General features: G+C 44.5%; 1 protein-coding gene across 8 annotated transcripts in view; it reads left to right on the plus strand.

The window, feature by feature from the left end:
• The first annotated feature begins 2,331 nt into the window (after positions 1-2,331).
• Positions 2,332-16,378, plus strand: part of WDR20 (WD repeat domain 20) — a 72,947-nt gene continuing 58,900 nt past the window's right edge. For 6 of the 8 annotated variants that reach the window (XR_002104168.1, XM_019552532.1, XM_019552531.1 and 3 more), the window contains exon 1: positions 2,339-2,631. Coding sequence is in view for 7 of the 8 variants with exons in the window: in XM_019552532.1 (XP_019408077.1) it covers positions 2,368-2,631 (264 nt within the window). In the remaining variant the exon portion in view is untranslated. Of the gene's footprint in view, positions 2,632-16,378 lie in introns of all 8 variants that reach the window. The other 2 variants (XM_019552536.1, XM_019552535.1) reach the window with 2 other exon arrangements.

Genomic DNA, 16,378 nt, shown 5'->3' on the forward strand with positions numbered 1-16,378 from the left:
ATCCATGACAAGGTGTGAGTAGCCTTACTGACCACTTCCTCGCATTGGTGGCTCATGTTCATCCTGGAGTCAACAATGACTCCAAGATCCCTTTTGGCCACTGTGTTAATAAGAAGGGTGTTCCCTAGCCTATAGGTATGTTGCAGATTCCTTCTCCATAGATGCAGCACCCTGTACTTGTCTGCGTTGAATTCCATTCATTCTAATCTGCCCATCTCTGTAACTTGTCTAGATCTAGTTGAATTCTGTCCCTCCCCTTCAGTGTGCCCGCTTCTCCCCACATCTTTGTGTCATCAGCGGATTTGGACAGTGTGCTTTTCACATCCATCTCCAAGTCACTGATAAAGATGTTGAATAGCACAGGCCCGAGGACCAAGCCCTGGGGAACTCCACTGCCTACATCCCTCCAGGTCGAAAATGACCCGTCCACCACCACTCTCTGGGTGCGACCATTGAGCGAATTTGCCAACCATCTGACTATGTAGGCATCAATGCTGCAGTTGCCTAGTTTTTTTTTGAGCATGGGGTGAGAAACAGTGTCAAAGGCCTTCTTGAAGTCTAGGTAGACAACATCCACCACAACGCCTGCATCCAAGGACTTTGTGACCTGGTCGTAAAAGGAAACAAGGTTAGTTAGGCAGGATCTGCCTGCAGTGAACCTGTGTTGGTTGCCCCTGAGCATTACGTCCCGTGCTGGGCCCCCACAGATGCGTTCCTTGATAATTTTCTCAAAGGTCTTCCCAAGGACCAAGGTGGTACTAACTGGCTGGGTCCTCCTTTCTCCCCTTCTTGTAAATGGGGACCACATTGGCCCTTTTCCAGTCCTCTGGGACCTGGCCAGAGCCCCACAAGCGCTCATACAGCTGTGCCAGGGGCCCTGCTATGACCCCCGCCAATTCCCTCAGTACCCTTGGATGAAGAACATCTGGACCTGCTGATTTATACATGTCCAGCCCCCCCCAAGAGTTCCCTAACTAGATCGGCCCTGATCCTAGGCATGGCGTCGCGTCCCCTGAGGTTGTCTGTAATCCTAGTGGGGGAGTTGTCCTGGTCCCTGCTCAGAAATATAGAGGCAAAGAACTCATTGAAGAGATCAGCTTTTTCCTTTGCTGCAATCACCAGATTGCCAAACCTGTCCTGCAGGGGTCCCACGTTACCTGGTGCCTTCTTACTCCTAATTTATTTGAAAAAGGACTTTCTGTTATCCTTAATTCTGGTCGCCAGCCCTAGTTCCATCTCTGCCTTGGCCTTCCTAACCGCCTCCCTGCAATCACGAGCAACAGAGGTGCAATCCTCTTCGGTGATTGCCCCTTGCTTCCACTGATTGTATGCCACCTATTTTGCCCTCAGGCCCTCCTAGATGCCTTTACTGAGCCAAGGGGTCTTTTTAGCACTCTTGGTTTGTGTTGGGACTGACTCCTTCTGAGCTTGGAGGATCGTCTCCTTAAGGAAGAACCACCCGTCCTGGACTCCCATCTCATTGAAGCTCCGAGTCCCCAGTGTCTCTCTTATTAATCTCCTTAGCTCATTGAAGTCATCACTCCTGAAGTCAAGGACTTTTGCCTTACTGCTTGCTTTCACCACCCTGCGCCAGATAGTAAATTCCAGCAGATGATGGTCACGAACGCCTAGGTAGTCGAACACCTGCAGATCCCTCACCAGGTCATTGCCTGTGGCAAGCTTAAGAACTGAAACTATGCATCACAGAGCTGTTTAATGGGATCTTCTAGACTGAGCACTGAATCCCATTGGGTAGAGCGGTTTCCTTGAATCTTGACTAATCTATAGACTAGCCTCTGGGAACCCAGTAAGTTTGGACCCCTAATACATAGCCCATGGCCTGCTGTGACCTTTTATAAAACTTCTAAAAAGGTTTCATGAATATATTGTCTCAAATAGTATATAACTTTGTTATAATCCCAATTCCATGATACTGTTGAGCTTTAACATAAATTAAAACTATATATGTTTATTATTTTTTAAAAAGCATCTTAACTAAAAAAAGATTAAATTAAAAAAAGTCTTTTAAATTAAAAAAATAAGATTTCTTTTTAAATTGTTTTTTTAAAATCACGTTTGGGGAGGCACGTGGGCCTGAGCACGGTGGCCTGTTTACTGCGCCTCTGCGCATGCGCTACAGAGCTACCCTTCCCCCTCTATTCCCACCCTTTCCACGAGGAGAGGCCCCGCCCCCCTCCGCGGCTGGGGCTAAGCAGGCAGCAGCCCCGCCCGCTCATGCGCAGTGGCGCCGTAAACAGGCGAGCGGCTCCTCCCCCCGCACGGCGCCTGCGCGGACGCCCCCGGGCAGGGCGAGCGAGCGGCGGCGCCTGCGCAGTGTGGCTACATCCGGGCACTGGGGCAGGATGAATGCTCCTTTTCAAGATGGCGGCGGAGGGAGGAGGGAAGGAGATGAACGAGATTAAGACCCAGTTCACCACCCGGGAGGGGGTGTACAAGTTGCTGAGCCACTCGGAGTACAGCCGGCCCAACCGCGTGCCCTTCAACTCGCAGGGCTCCAACCCGGTCCGCGTCTCCTTCGTCAACGTCAACGACCAGAGCGGCAACGGCGACCGGCTCTGCTTCAATGTGGGCCGGGAGCTCTACTTCTACATCTACAAGGGGGTCCGCAAGGTACCGCCGGGCCGGGGCTGCTCCGGGGTGGGGGCCTGCGCCCGCAGCTGTACCCCGGGGGAGGGAGCCCGGGGGATGCGCTGCGTCAGGCCGGGCTGCGCCCGCGCGGCGGGGCCTCTGCTGCCAGGTGCCCCCGGCGCTGGCTGGTGTCGTTGCACGGGGCCTGGCCGGGCTCGGACGGTGCGGGCTGCCCCCTGATCGCGGCCGGGGCTGTGGGCAGCTCTTGCTGGTGCCTCGCGTGCGTGAACCCCAGGCTGGCTCCTCTCCCTGGGCGAGTAGACAACTGCGCTGCTGGACGTGGGCAGAGGCAGCGATGTCGGCGTAGGTAAATCCCCACCGCCTTTAGGACCTCCCGGCCCCTGTGCTCGGGGTGGGGAGCCGAGGCACAAGGAGAGCCGGTGACTTGCCCAAGGTCATGATGGGAGGCTTGTGGAAATGCTGCCTGCGTCTCCAAGGTCCCAGGAGAGTGCCCTAACTGCTCCTCGCAAAGCACAATCAGGAGCTGAGGCTTGGTTGTCAGTGGCTGGAGACTCGCTGGATCCCATCCATTGCTAGTTTCTGTGAAATGGGTATGTGCGCTTGTTTGCCTTCATACCTACGGCATCAGTCCCGCTTGTTTGAGGGGTTTTCAGCCACATTTGTGAATTTCAACACTTAATTATCAACTGCTCTTTTTTTAAGTTCCTGAAGCGTATCGGGTATTTGAACAGTAATATTTCTCACTCAGGCGAAACAGTTGCTAGCTCTACTACTTTCCTTTCTATAGGGAGGATGTGTTGTCCATGGATCGCTGGCAGCAGCCGCCTCTCTTCATCCTGCCATCCATGTAATCTAGACTTCTGTGTTTGTTCTGTGTAGGGAATAGCTGTAGACTTCTGCAATTTTTTTACTTGGAGCAGGCTTTCATGTAGCCCAATTACAGTTCATGTGACCCTTTGTTAATCTCTTTTTTTAATTGGTCTTTCTTAAAAGTAAAGAAAAATCCAATGGATGAGAGTGTCTTTAGACCAGGGAACTTCTGTGTGCCAGTTTTAAAGTTTATACATTTTATTTGCTGTTTTTAATAGTTCTTCAGTATCTCTTTAGTAAAATGGTATTTACATTTGTGGGTGGGTAAAATGGGAGTTGAAAATGCTGAAGGCAGGGTATATTTGCATCCTTAACTAAATAAGACGTGCATAGTATGAGCTTCTGTGAGCCTGAGCTCACTTCATTACGTGCTGTTGAAAACGCTCCTATATCTGCTCATTGGGTGTCTAACTTAGGGGTTTTGATGCATAAGAATAAACATTGTACTAGATGTATGTTTTACAGTGTTGTTTGGAAGAAAACAGGCAAGAGGGTTGTAATGCAATTTGTATTTAAGAACTTGTCAGCAATTTTACCAGTTTGATAAGGGCTACAGAAGAGATGATAGTTCTATATATGTAACTTGAGGTTTAAAGTTTTTTCCTTTTTTAAAAATAATTTTCTTCAATAGAGTTTCTCTGTCTGCCTCTTTAAAATAGTTTGTCAATTTGGAATATTTTCCCTGTGAATTTATCTGACTATTTGGTGGGTTGGAACTCTTTAATATTCATATTGGCATTTCTTTGCTTTCTCTGTGGAGGTAGGAAAACCAGGTGACAATTACAATGTTCAGTATAGCCAATTCTTTTTAGGAAGAATGGTGATCTATGTTACAAACCTTACTCCTTACTGCCTCTTGTACAGAATCTGTGAGAGTAGGAGAGTTCTGTAGTGAATTAAATTTGAAGTATAAATTATAGTCTCTAAAATGAATAGGTATCAGATAAGCTACTGGAATATTAACAATGTCCTTTTAAAACAGTCTCCCAGATTAAAAAATTAAATTTGAAACTGACCCAGACTTGGCCATCCTTCCTAACATAGATGAAGGTAATGCCTTTACATCTTTTTTTTTTTTTTTACATGTCGTTATAATTTAAATTCCTGCTAGCTCATGTTACCTAAATCTGATTCAAACTTGATTACTTGCCTAATCCATTTAGAATAAATCGGTTCAAAAACTTTAAGTTAACTATAACACATGCAAATTTGTGTTTTTGCTGAAGCTACAAAATAAATTGTTATTTTTACATCTTTCTCATTGCTAACTAGCCTTAAAGTCCTTTGTTTTGACTGAAGTCAGTGTAAATTATTCCACTGACCTCTATGAGGGGCACGGCCTTTCCACCATGCTTAGATAACTGTTTCTGTAGCAGAGCTTTTTTGCAGGTTACTGATTCTTCTTTAATATACTTCATACTTGATTCAGCTATGGAAAGTTGCAAAGTAAATTATTAAACTTTTTGCAACTGATTTCTGAGTAGTGACTCCAGTGAGCATTATTGATATAAAGAAACCTTTAGATATGCAAAACTTTCTCTTAACAGTCTGTTGGAGTTCTTTGAGGATGGCAACAAGCATGTATGGATAAGGAGGATACAGTTGTTACAGTATACGTGGATTTGCAAAAAGCTGCTGACAGTCTCTTGCAAAAAGCACTGAAAGAAAGTAGGCTGTCCTGGGATCAGAAGGGGAAGGACCTTTCACATACTGAAAACTGGTTAAAGGGTAGGAAATGAAGTGTAGGATTAAATGGTGACTTTTCAGAATGGAGAAGAAGGTAAACAGTGATGTCCTTCAGAGAGCTGTGCTGTTCAGGTTCTGCACGTTCAGAAATGATCTGGAAAAGGGGGTAGTTAAGTGGCAAAGATTGTAGGTGATACAACTTTGTTCTTGATGATCAAAACTAAGGCTAATGGTGAAGAGTTGCAGGAAAATCTCTCAAAACTGAGTGTAATAAAGTGGCAGGGATCATTTCAATGCTGATATGTCTAAGGGGGAAAAATAAGCCAAACTATACATCCCCAGTGATGGCTTCTGTATTAGTTATTACTACTCAGGAAAGATTTTGATGTCCCTGTGAAAATTTCTCTAAAAACATGGGCTCACTGTGCACTGGTAGTCAAAAAGGCAAATTAAAAATATTAAGAATCATTAGGAATCTATATGAAGAAATGGAAAATGTTCTTACATAAAACGTACTACAGTCACATTTTGACTGCTGCTTGCAGTTCTGGTCACTCCATCTCAAAAGGATATACCTGAACTAGGAAAGGTGCAGAGAAGGGCAACAAAGATGATCAGGGTATAAAACTGCTTTTGTGCTATGAGAGATTGTAAAGGCTAGATCTCATCAGCTTGGAAGAGATGAAAGAAGATATGATGGAAGTCAATGAAATCACTTTTCCATAGTATTAATGAATAGGGAACTGTTGTTTTATTATCTCTCAATAAAGTTACTGGGTACCTCCTAGTTCTTTTATCAGGCAGCAGGTTTCTAACAAAAAGAACTGAGTAAGTGAGATGCATGTAATGCATAATTACCTTGTGGAACTCATTGCCCCAGGATATTTCAGAGGCTAATAGTATAACCAGGTGAAAAATGGATTAGGCAAATCTATGTGAGATTTAACAGTCCCTGGTGGACCTATGTGAGGTGTGTTGTGTACTAATGGTGACTGGCAGGTTATGACTGAGGATGGATGAATTCACACATGCCCTGTTCTTTTATACTCTTCTTGTAAAAGCAGGGGGAGAGGGGGAAGGCAAGCTTTTTGGCAGGCATGCTACAGATAAGCCCTGCATCCTCCTTGAGCACCATTCAGATTCTCTTCCCTTATCTGATCTGCAGCTTATCTTTCTTCTCTCTGCCTAGTCTGCTGCTCTGCTTCCTGCTCCCTGCCTTATCTGCCGTGGGCTGCCTGTCCCCTCCCCAATCTGTCACATACCACACACAGGGGCTGCTGATGCCACTTACAACACCAGTGCTACAGTTTACCTATCCCTGCTATAAATAATCCAGTACATGCCACAGTTGGGGACCTGGTACTGGGCTGGATAGATCTCTGGTCTGACCCAGTATAGCAGTTCTTACACTCTTCACTTATCTACTGTCATGTCCTAAATTATCTTTGTTTTCCATCTCCTTTTTGACTCATTCTATTTAGTTGAAGCCATAACCTAGACCACCAAATCTCTCTTCTATTTTACAGTTATCCTAGAATAGGATTAATTGTTTTTAGTGACAGTGGTTTTGGAAAATACAAACTAGAGTTGGGCTTGGTGTCTAAGGTGGTGGTGTAAGCTCCTTGAATTCTTATTAGTTTTGAAGAGAAGAAGGACCTGCATAATGCCGCTGGGGACATTAGATTGTGAACTAGTTCATCTGAATTTTCTCTATCAGAACATTTTATAGGTGAAATTGAGGAAGAGAGCAAGAAAGGATGAAAGTCTAGAAACTTGGAACAGAGTCATAATCCAACTTTTTACTTGAGGGCTTGTATACAGCCTCTTTTCTCCTGCCAAGGCAGTGTGGAACTCTAAAAACCTGCTTGGTCAAGTAGGGAGGGGGATCTGTATTAAGGAGAAATTGCCTCAAAATGAATGAAGATTATCTTTTAATGATGTATTTGAGTTGAGTAAGTACTCTTGGATGTTTATGTTCCTGTGGGTTTTCCCTCGTTTCCACCTTAGCTTGTGGTTTAAGTGAGGCTATGCAGCAACCTCCTATTAAGGTGGATGTGAAGGCTAGAGTTGAAGTTGGGTATACTGAATGATATGCTGCTTGGGTGGGGAGGTCTGAAAGAGTTCTGGGTTGCATACTTCCATCTTTGGAATAAATGTCTGTACAAGAAAAGGCCCTTGCCTTGAAGGTTGGTTCTTGTGCTGTAGTCTCATCGGTGCCCCTTCAGTGGCTTTTGTAGTATGGTGGCAATAAGAAGTGGATTCTGCATAAGTGGGTAGGCAGGCATCTTTCTTACTGGTGAGCATGGTGAGCTAACCTTCATACTGGTAAGGTAGATGAGAACACTGTTTTCAGGGATACACTGGGCAACTGTGACTTCCTATTGGATACATCTTACTTCTGAACTGTGGACATCCTTTGACAATGACCCTGTTCAATTCCTGTTTGTAGAGTCTATAGATAGCAATGTCTTTGACCTAATTATGATGTCGTATGAAATTGGCTCTGCTTTCTCCAGATGAAAACCTAGCTCAGCTTGAGCTGTGTATGCCTGATCTGCCAACCTAATGATGGATTTGTTAGCTGTCAAGTGGCAGTACCTGGTTAACAATCACTAAAATACATATTGTGTGCAAGTTTGGGGTTTTTTGCTTCATCTTGCAATTCCATTTGGGTTGGTTTCTTTCTGTTTTGGTTTTGTTTGATAGTCACCAAGATTTATCTGGGTGACTTGCTGTCTTATGGATTATTGCTTAAGATTGGTAGCCTTGTAATAAATTGTTGGACTGCTCTCCTCACCGTCCTGGCAGAAATTTTCTGGGATGGAAGGTGTTTTATCATATGTAATAGGTCACTGGACTGGGCCTCGTATATATGAGCTGATGGTCCAGTATAGATGGAAATACAAGGTGGTACGGGATGTCAGCATCTTCTGTTCTATCTGCTTGATATGAGGTTGGTTCATATGTTTTACTATTCCTGGTGGATGTTTTTCTATCCTGTTCTGGTACTTGACTATCATTATAGGTTTTTGCCCCCTAACATCTTCCTAGTAATTTCACTTACTGCAGAATAGATGGATTACTACTTGTCCTATGATCAGTGTACAGGGAGAACAATCTTAGTGTGGTTCCCAAAACTGGATATAATACTTCAACTGAGGCCTTATCAGTGCAAAGAAGGGCACAACAATTCCCTCCCATATCTAATGTATGACACTTACTATTCTGGGATGTATTAATACAGGGGTGGGCAATTATTATGGGTGGAGTGCCACTTACCCAGTTTTGGCAGGCTGTTGAGGGCTGCATGGGTAGCCCCACCCCTTGACAGGTGTGCTCCTCCTGGTCACTATCTTGGGACCAATGTCCCAGGGCCAGCACCAGTGGGGCCCAGAGCAGGGCACAGGCTGGCAAGGGTCTGTGGAGCTGGGCTGGGCTGCACCAGCAGGGAGGGGGGAGCTGGTCGGGCTCTGTAGAGCCCCTGTTGGCTGGGATCCTGCCACCCTGCTCTGGTCCGCCCCAGTACTGGTGCAGGTCTCGTGCTCTCCCTGGCTCCCTGCCCACTGACACCCAGTGCCCCCCAACCCCGTGGGGGCCCTGACCCCCTTCTCGCCAGCAGGGAAGAAACTGGTGAGGAGCATGGGGAAAAGTAGCCCCTCCCCACCCCATGCCTGGTGCCCCAGGCTGCAGCTGCTTGCAGTCTGCCTAGGGCTGCCTGTGCCTGCTCTGGAGAGCCTTGTGCAGGCTGCGAGCGCCTGCACCATGGGGTGGCAACCATGGAGCAGGCGAGGGCCTGCTTGTCTCTGTGCAGAGAAGGAGCCCAAGGAAAAGCTGAGTGGGGGGGGGGAAGCGGCCCCTCCCTGCCCCATGCCTGTCGCCCTGCACTGCAGGTGCTGTCAGCCCATGTGGGGCTGTCTTGAGTGGGCACAGGCAGCCCCACGTGGGCTGCGAGCAGCTGCAGGGCAGGGCATCAGGGATGGGCGGGGAAGGGCTGCTTCGCCCCTGCGCTTCTTCCATGCCTGGGGTCCTCTCCGCCCCCACTTACCTGAGTTTCCTGTGCCAGGGCAGTCACCTGCTCCCAGCCCAGAAACCTTGGGTGGGGCTTCTGGCTGGGAGGCAGAGCCAGGTGGGTTCCCCTGTTGTTGGAGCCCACCGAGCTTCCCCTGGGTCCTACTGCCCTTGGTTCCTGTCACTTTTGACAGGAACCAAGGGCAGAGAAATATTTATTTTCTAAATTTTTTTAGGGACCTCTCAGGACAGATGCAATTGCCCGAGGGCCGTATTTTGCCCACCCTTGTATTAATACTTTGCCTGCTCTTCCCCCTCCCCCCCCACTTTTTATTTGGTTTTTGGTTTTTTTGCAACCCCTTCACTTTTAAGTAAGGCAGTTTATTTCCCTCTAACTTTGCCATTTTCTTTTAAATCTTTTTATTCCTTGTTTTGCATTTATGCATTTGATAGGTTCATTTTAAGTGTAGCACTTTTCACTTGTCTTTATTTAATTTCATCTTTATTTATTTCTGGATCATTTATCTAATTTATGAAGATCATTTTGATTTCTAATCTATCTTGCTTGGTGGTTGCAATCCCTCCTGGTTTGGCACCATTCACAACATTTATAAGCAAGTAGTTTCTCCTGTTATTAAGTGATTAATGAAAATAATTAGGAGTACTGAACCCAGGGCAGACCTCTTTCCATCCCCTTTTAATATATCCTCTAAGTTTGACAGTAAGTTATTTGAGTGTTTTGACTAAGTTGCATGCCATGGTGTGTAGTAGTTTCCTCTAGACTGTGTTTTCTTAGTTTATTGGGGAGTGTCATGTGGGACTGTGTCAAAAGCCTTAAAGTTAAGCTTCTTTTACTGCTTTCTTCTGTACCAGTGTGCTGGTTATCTTGTCAAAGAAGAAAATTAGGTTGGTTTGACATGATTTGTGTTCTGGCAGATCCATATAGGCTGTTCCTTATCACTTTACTATCTTTCAGGTGCCTACAAATGACTATTAATTTGTTCTAGTAATTATCTTGGTGTCACCTAGGATGATTGATAGGATAGCATCTTGTGGCAGTCTCTGCACATATCACAGGTGACATTTTTTGCTGTATAGAATGATGTGTAAAGGTGGCTAGAAATACTGCTCAAAGGAGTCATGCTGTCTTTGCAATCATGATTGTAGGAATTATTGAAGTGTTGTGGCAAGCATGTTTTAGTTTTTCATCTACTATAGAATCCAGAAGGTCCTCATTGGAAGAGTTATTTTAGTGATTGGCACCATATTTCTTCTATGGGAGCTGAATTGATTTCTCAGCGAGGGCATTCCATCTATTATGTTAATAAGAACTAATATATTTGGACTAGATTTTGCAGTCAATTGAGAAAATTCTGGTTATGGTAAGTGCTACTTCTTATCTCTGAATTTTAATTGGAAAGATGGACAGTGACTTGAATCCACTTACTCAAGATTAAAAACAAATAGGAATAGCAGTGCATCATTTGGAAATCCTAACATCTTGCCTACTGATGTGCAAAGCATCTGTTTCTTTTTTGCCCCATGAAAAAACAGAATGCTTTATAATTTGTGTTTAAACCCTATACAGACAAGCATACAACTCCTTCCTTAAAGTTGATTGATGCTCTCTCAGAAACAAAAACTGGAAGCAAAGTGTTAAAGAAACCAACATCACAACTAGAAGTTCTGAAAGAATTTTAAGGCTAACACTGTATAGGGACCTAACAAAATCATGATTTTGTGGAAATCACGAAATCTGGCATTACCCACAAAATTGGGCAATGCCTGTGAAATCTGTGAAAACAAAAATTGACTGAAAATAAAATACTGGCCCCCCAGAGGTAGCCAGTAGTCCTCATGGCACCGTGCCATGCCTGGGGAGGGGGACTGCTGGCATTAAGGGGAGCAAAAGATGGCTGCTGCTCCACCTCTCACTGCTAATTGGCTAAAGGCTGCCTGTTATGCAGCCCTGCCCCCCTCTACCAGTTGGTGCCAAGGAGCAGGACTGCATGATGGGCAGCTCTCAACCAGCCAGTGAGTGGCAAGAGGTGGGGTTGTATGAAAGACAGCCCTTGCAGCCAGTCAGTGGTGAGCGGTGGGGCTGCTAGGGCCCCTCAGCGAAGTGGAGGCTTGGGGACCCCTCATTGAGATCTCCTTGCAAAATTGGCTGGCCACCTCCTTGCCTCGGGTAGATCTGTAACTATGTAGGAATGAAAATGTCAGATGCCCTTACTGTTTGTTCGTTCTTTCTTTCTTTTTTATCTTTGCCAGTGACTTCTGATGGAGTTAACTGAAAGAGCAACTTATCTTCAGCGCTGGCATGTGTAGGTGTAGTTAAGATTCAGAAGTTCTTTCTGTCCTTACCTCCTGTGGTTGCTATTGAGATCTTTCACGTTATGTGGCACTCCGTATAATCCTATTCCGTAACTTTTTTTCAACTTCTTAATGAAACTACTAGAGGAGATAATGAGGGAGGATATAGGTTGCAGAAAACTGAAGATACTTAACTCTGTGTCTTGTTGGACTTGAGTAAGGTTTCTGAGGGACTTGCTTGAACGAGAGGAACTTGGAAAGACAGTGTTGGGTGTCGTGTCCCCCCCCCCCCCCCCCAGTTTACTTGCTGGTTCTCAAAATGAACATATAGATTGCTGGCTGTCAACTTTTGAGCTCAGTCCAAGGTGCATAAATCTCTGATTTTTATGATTACTTGATGTTGCTTTTCTCTTATGCTCTAGTCTGAAAACATGTTTGGGAGTTGAATGCTGGAGAAATTATGTTAATGGCAACCCCTTGACTCTGGAATTTATTCTCTGTATTTGGCTGACAACCTTAATGATCCTAAGGCATGATGCAGTGTCACAATGGGACTCATGCTGTAAGTGACACGTCGTGAATTTTTTTTGGATTAACTTGTTACCAAAGCATAAATGCATGCAAAAGACAGTACCCTGAATCATGTTAGATCTTAAAGATATTACATATTGGAAATGTGCTCAAATTATTAATATTGCATAAGTCTTGCCGTCACTAATTATATAAACTTTATAGTTTAGGTAACTGTAGTTCCTTGTCCTTATTTTTTATGAAAATGTTGGTGACTTACTGTCAACAGTAATGTACTGTTTCAGTGACTGTAGGCTACCATTGTCAACTAATCTAATTGTTTGGAATTTTAGTGTTGAAGGGCTTAGAAAAATCTACTCTTGTTTGGAAGGAGTTGCTTTTAGCCAGAAAATTAATTAAATACTACGTTATTGTGAATGAGCTACACATCCAAAGGACTGATGTCATAAATTGTCCGGGTGGTAAGTTGACACAGTTAGACAAATAACTATTTCTTAAAATCATTTTCTTCAAGTCAAGCTTCTTGTAAGGGATGAAGTTAGCAAAAGTAGTGTTAAATACTGTCTGCAGTATGAAATATGTGCTTTTTTATATAAAAGAATTTAACATTTGTTTTTCTCTTTGTGCATATAGTTGTACAAACAACCATTTTACTGGTTCCCAAATAGGGGTAGTGTGTGTGCATATAACATTGCCACTACCCTGATAACTAAAGCAAAATTGCTGTTTTTGCTTTTTGTCCCTTTTTTGTTTAATGGATTTAGATACATGGTTGGTGAGTTCAGCTACAAAGTCTTTATCCAGGGAAAAGCTCCTGCTGAATTTAAGGCACTCTGTGTGAGGGTTCAAGTTCAAACCTGTGGTAACTTTACAGCCTCATTTGCTTTCTCTGTCAGCTTAGGAGTGCACTTTATTTCTTTATTCCTTCTCTTAGGTTATCACATCATTTTCTAGATCCTGCTCGATCAGTCTGTCCCACTGGTCCCCATCACTAGTCTAGTAATTGGAATAGTAAATCCCTTACTGTCTAATAGACCTTATGCTCAAAAGGGAATAGATTTACCTTTGTATCTGAAACTTCTTCAGGACTTTAGTGTTAAATCCTCTTTGATATCTTAAGTCTGTGACTTTAAACTGTTTCTGGTCTTAATTTATACTTTATGAAGTTTGATATCAGTATTTTTTTTTTCTTGTGCACAAATGGTCTTAAATTGGAAAGTAGCAATATTGTGAGACAAAGTTGTGAAAGAGCGAACTTATTCTGCAGCTGACATTTGAATTAAGATATGATGCAAGTTGTCTGGCAAAAAAGTGATCTATATTGTTTTATTCACTAAAGCAGTTCAAGAGCTAGTTAAATGAAAAATTTAAAGGATATTTTCTTCAAATCCATCTTGGTTTTGGCAGCCACATAAACAATTAGACTGGCATTTTCGAAATTGTGCTTAGTTATGTTGTCCTCACCAGTGTCTTTTTGACAGTAGAAGTGCTAAAGTGCATCTTTGTAATGTTGTAAAGTTCTTCGAAATGGCTGCAGTGTACAATTAATTACCTTTTTGTTCTCTAGGTATATGAAAAATGCATTATAATGCCAGGTACCGTTCTAAACAGGCTTAACATATCCTTCAGTAAAACAACAGAAGGGTTTAGTTGTGTTGATGCAGCCTGGCCATGTTAGACGAGCATTATCCCTAAAGCTTCTCCAGCTATATAATGTAATTCTGATTTCACCTCTGTTGGAAGATGACTTGTATTAGGCATCCAAATGTTAGGATTTTTTGGGATAAGCTTCACTGCCTAAAATTTTATAATAAAGAGGACCAGTGTTTCCATCTGCCCATAAATTTGTGGATAGTCTGCATTTTAAAAAGAAAGAAAAAGGGGGAGAAAAAATTCTGAGCTCATTTCAGGATTCATTGCATTAGGATTCAATCATGTTTAATCACGCACATGGTTTTGACTAGTGCAGCAGACCAGATCTGGACCAGCCGGAACCTGTGCGTGCAGCCCTGACCCCGGCCTGCCTTGCACCTGCTCCAGACTCATCTGCCCATGCTGAGCAGTAGCCAGGCAGAAGCTGTTACTCAGCATGGGGGTGGGGAATCAGCCCCCCCTCCCTCTAGGCAGCTGCTGGGCCCATGCCTAGGCTGCCCTGTAGCTCCTCTCCACTGCTATCACCACTGCCTCCAGGTTACCCAGCAGGGCAGTGGTGGCAGTGCAGTGTTCCAGGCAGCTGCAACAAGAAGTGATGGGAAGGGACTGCTTTTCCTTTGTGCTGAGCAGCAGCAGTTGCATGGGCAGGTGAGTTTGGATCGGGGTGGGGGCAGACCAGGTGCAGGGCTGTTGGCATGGGTTCCAGCTGGTGTGAGTTTAGAGGAGGTACAGGGCGGGTTGGGGGTGGGGCTGTGTGCTGCTGGTGCTGGTGGGGAGGGAGCCACAGGGTGCGTGGGCTCTGGGCTGGTGGGGGTAGGGGGTGCTGACTTGTTTGACTGGGATTAAATTTGTGATTGTGACTTTTTATTTTGAATTAATTAATTAATCTCACAATAAATTGCAATTAATTTTTTAATCATTTATCAGCCCTAATTTGCAGATTTTCAGTAACCCCCCCCCCCAAACTAAACAAAACAAAAAAACTAACTTGGGTTGGCAGCCCTGAAAATGACTAACTTTTAGTGAAGAACTAACAGTAGGAGCAGAACATCTGAAAGGATGCTAAATGGTAGCCTGCTCCTTCCACTCTTGTACCCACACTAAAAATCTTAAGGTTTTTTTTTCCCATTGTGCGACTAGATATTTTTTACTGTTTGTAACAATACTTTAAGGATACTGTGGCTTTCAACAAGCAATATAACAGAAATATTAGATGTGAATAAACAGTTTTAAAACCCTTTTTATGTATATCTTAAGTCAAGAAGGGATTAAAAACAAAAAAACAAAAACGCTTTTGAAAAACCAATTTGGAGTGTTTCTAAATTTGAGTCCAGTCCTTGCTTATTTACATTGTAACTAAGTCTGAAGCACTTTGTTTTAAAATGAATGAAGTATCTTAAACTGCTTGCTCACAGAAGCAAGGCGAAGTTTGCTCCTGAATTCAAATAGCTATAACTTGGTGTAACTTGGTATGGCTATGGGAGTGTGAAGTGAAGAGGCAAAGGTGAAAGGCTTGAAAAGTGGGGGAGGAGGTGGAAGAACAGTATGACGACTCCAGATCTATGCTGCCTTTCTCTACTCCATAGTCCCGACTAGTGTAAGCAATGGCCTCCTTTCCCCCTCTGCTCTTGTAGAGGACCCTCAGCCCCAGAAATAACTCACGGGTAGAATTGTATCTTTTATATTCAAGGCCTATTAAACTAGGGATGTGAACATTTAAACATTTACTTGTTCACATATTGATAGCTGGTAATACCTTGCCAGTTATTTAGCACAGGGTTGGAAGCAGTCTAGGGGGGAAGCGAAGTGTTGTGGGAGCCCCTGAAGGTGGCAGGGCAGGCAGGAGGGAGGAAATGAGAAGAGATGGGGCCACTAGTACCTAGTCAGGTAGGCAGGAGGTGGGAAAAGGGACTAGTAACTAGTATAGTGGGGGAGTCGCAAGGGGCCTGATCCTTCTTGTGGCAGCACTGCCCCAGTCCCTTCTCCACTGTCTGCTCCCACTGCTTGCAGCGAGCTAGGCCGGAGCTCCTCTCCACTGCCTGTCATAGCGAACCTGGGCTGCTGCCACCTGCCACTGAGCCTGGGATGTTCATGGCAGGCAGTGGGGAGGCTGCAAGCAGCTGCACCAGGGTCTGCGGAGTCCTGGCCCAGCTTGTTGCTGGCAGCAGTATAGGTGCACCTCAGGGCAGATGGTGGAGAAGGGGCCAAGGCTGCACTGCTACACGAATTGGGTCCCTTGTGGCTCTGCAGATGCTGGTTCAGCCGCTTGTGGCCCTGACCCTGGGCAGACTTGTGCCAGCAGCAGTAGTGGGCAGTGGGCTTTCCCAGTTTGCTGCTGCTGCCTGGAGATAAAGTGAGTACAGGGGCCGATCCCTTGCAGATGCATGTTATTGGTTAACTGTTTAACCATTAACATTAGGGGAGTTTCAACAGGTACTTAATTGTTATTTACATCCCCATATTAATCACATTCTCACTCAAGGCAAGTTGCCTAAGTGGAACAGAGGATCTACTGCATTTTTGCAGAGGGGAGATGATTGTGAGGCCTAGAGAACTTTCAACAGGAGCATGGTGATTGGAATTGCTGCTTTAAATGTAGAGGTGCACTGATGCATCGGTTCATATTGTACTGACACCGATAAAAGGTACTCCCCCTCTGTACGACACTGGTCAGGCCGCAGTTGGGAGTATTGCATCCAGTTCTGGG

This window comes from Crocodylus porosus, unplaced genomic scaffold, assembly GCF_001723895.1.
Source record: "Crocodylus porosus isolate Cpor-Errol unplaced genomic scaffold, CroPor_comp1, whole genome shotgun sequence".
In the NCBI taxonomy this organism is placed as follows: Eukaryota; Metazoa; Chordata; order Crocodylia; family Crocodylidae; genus Crocodylus; species Crocodylus porosus.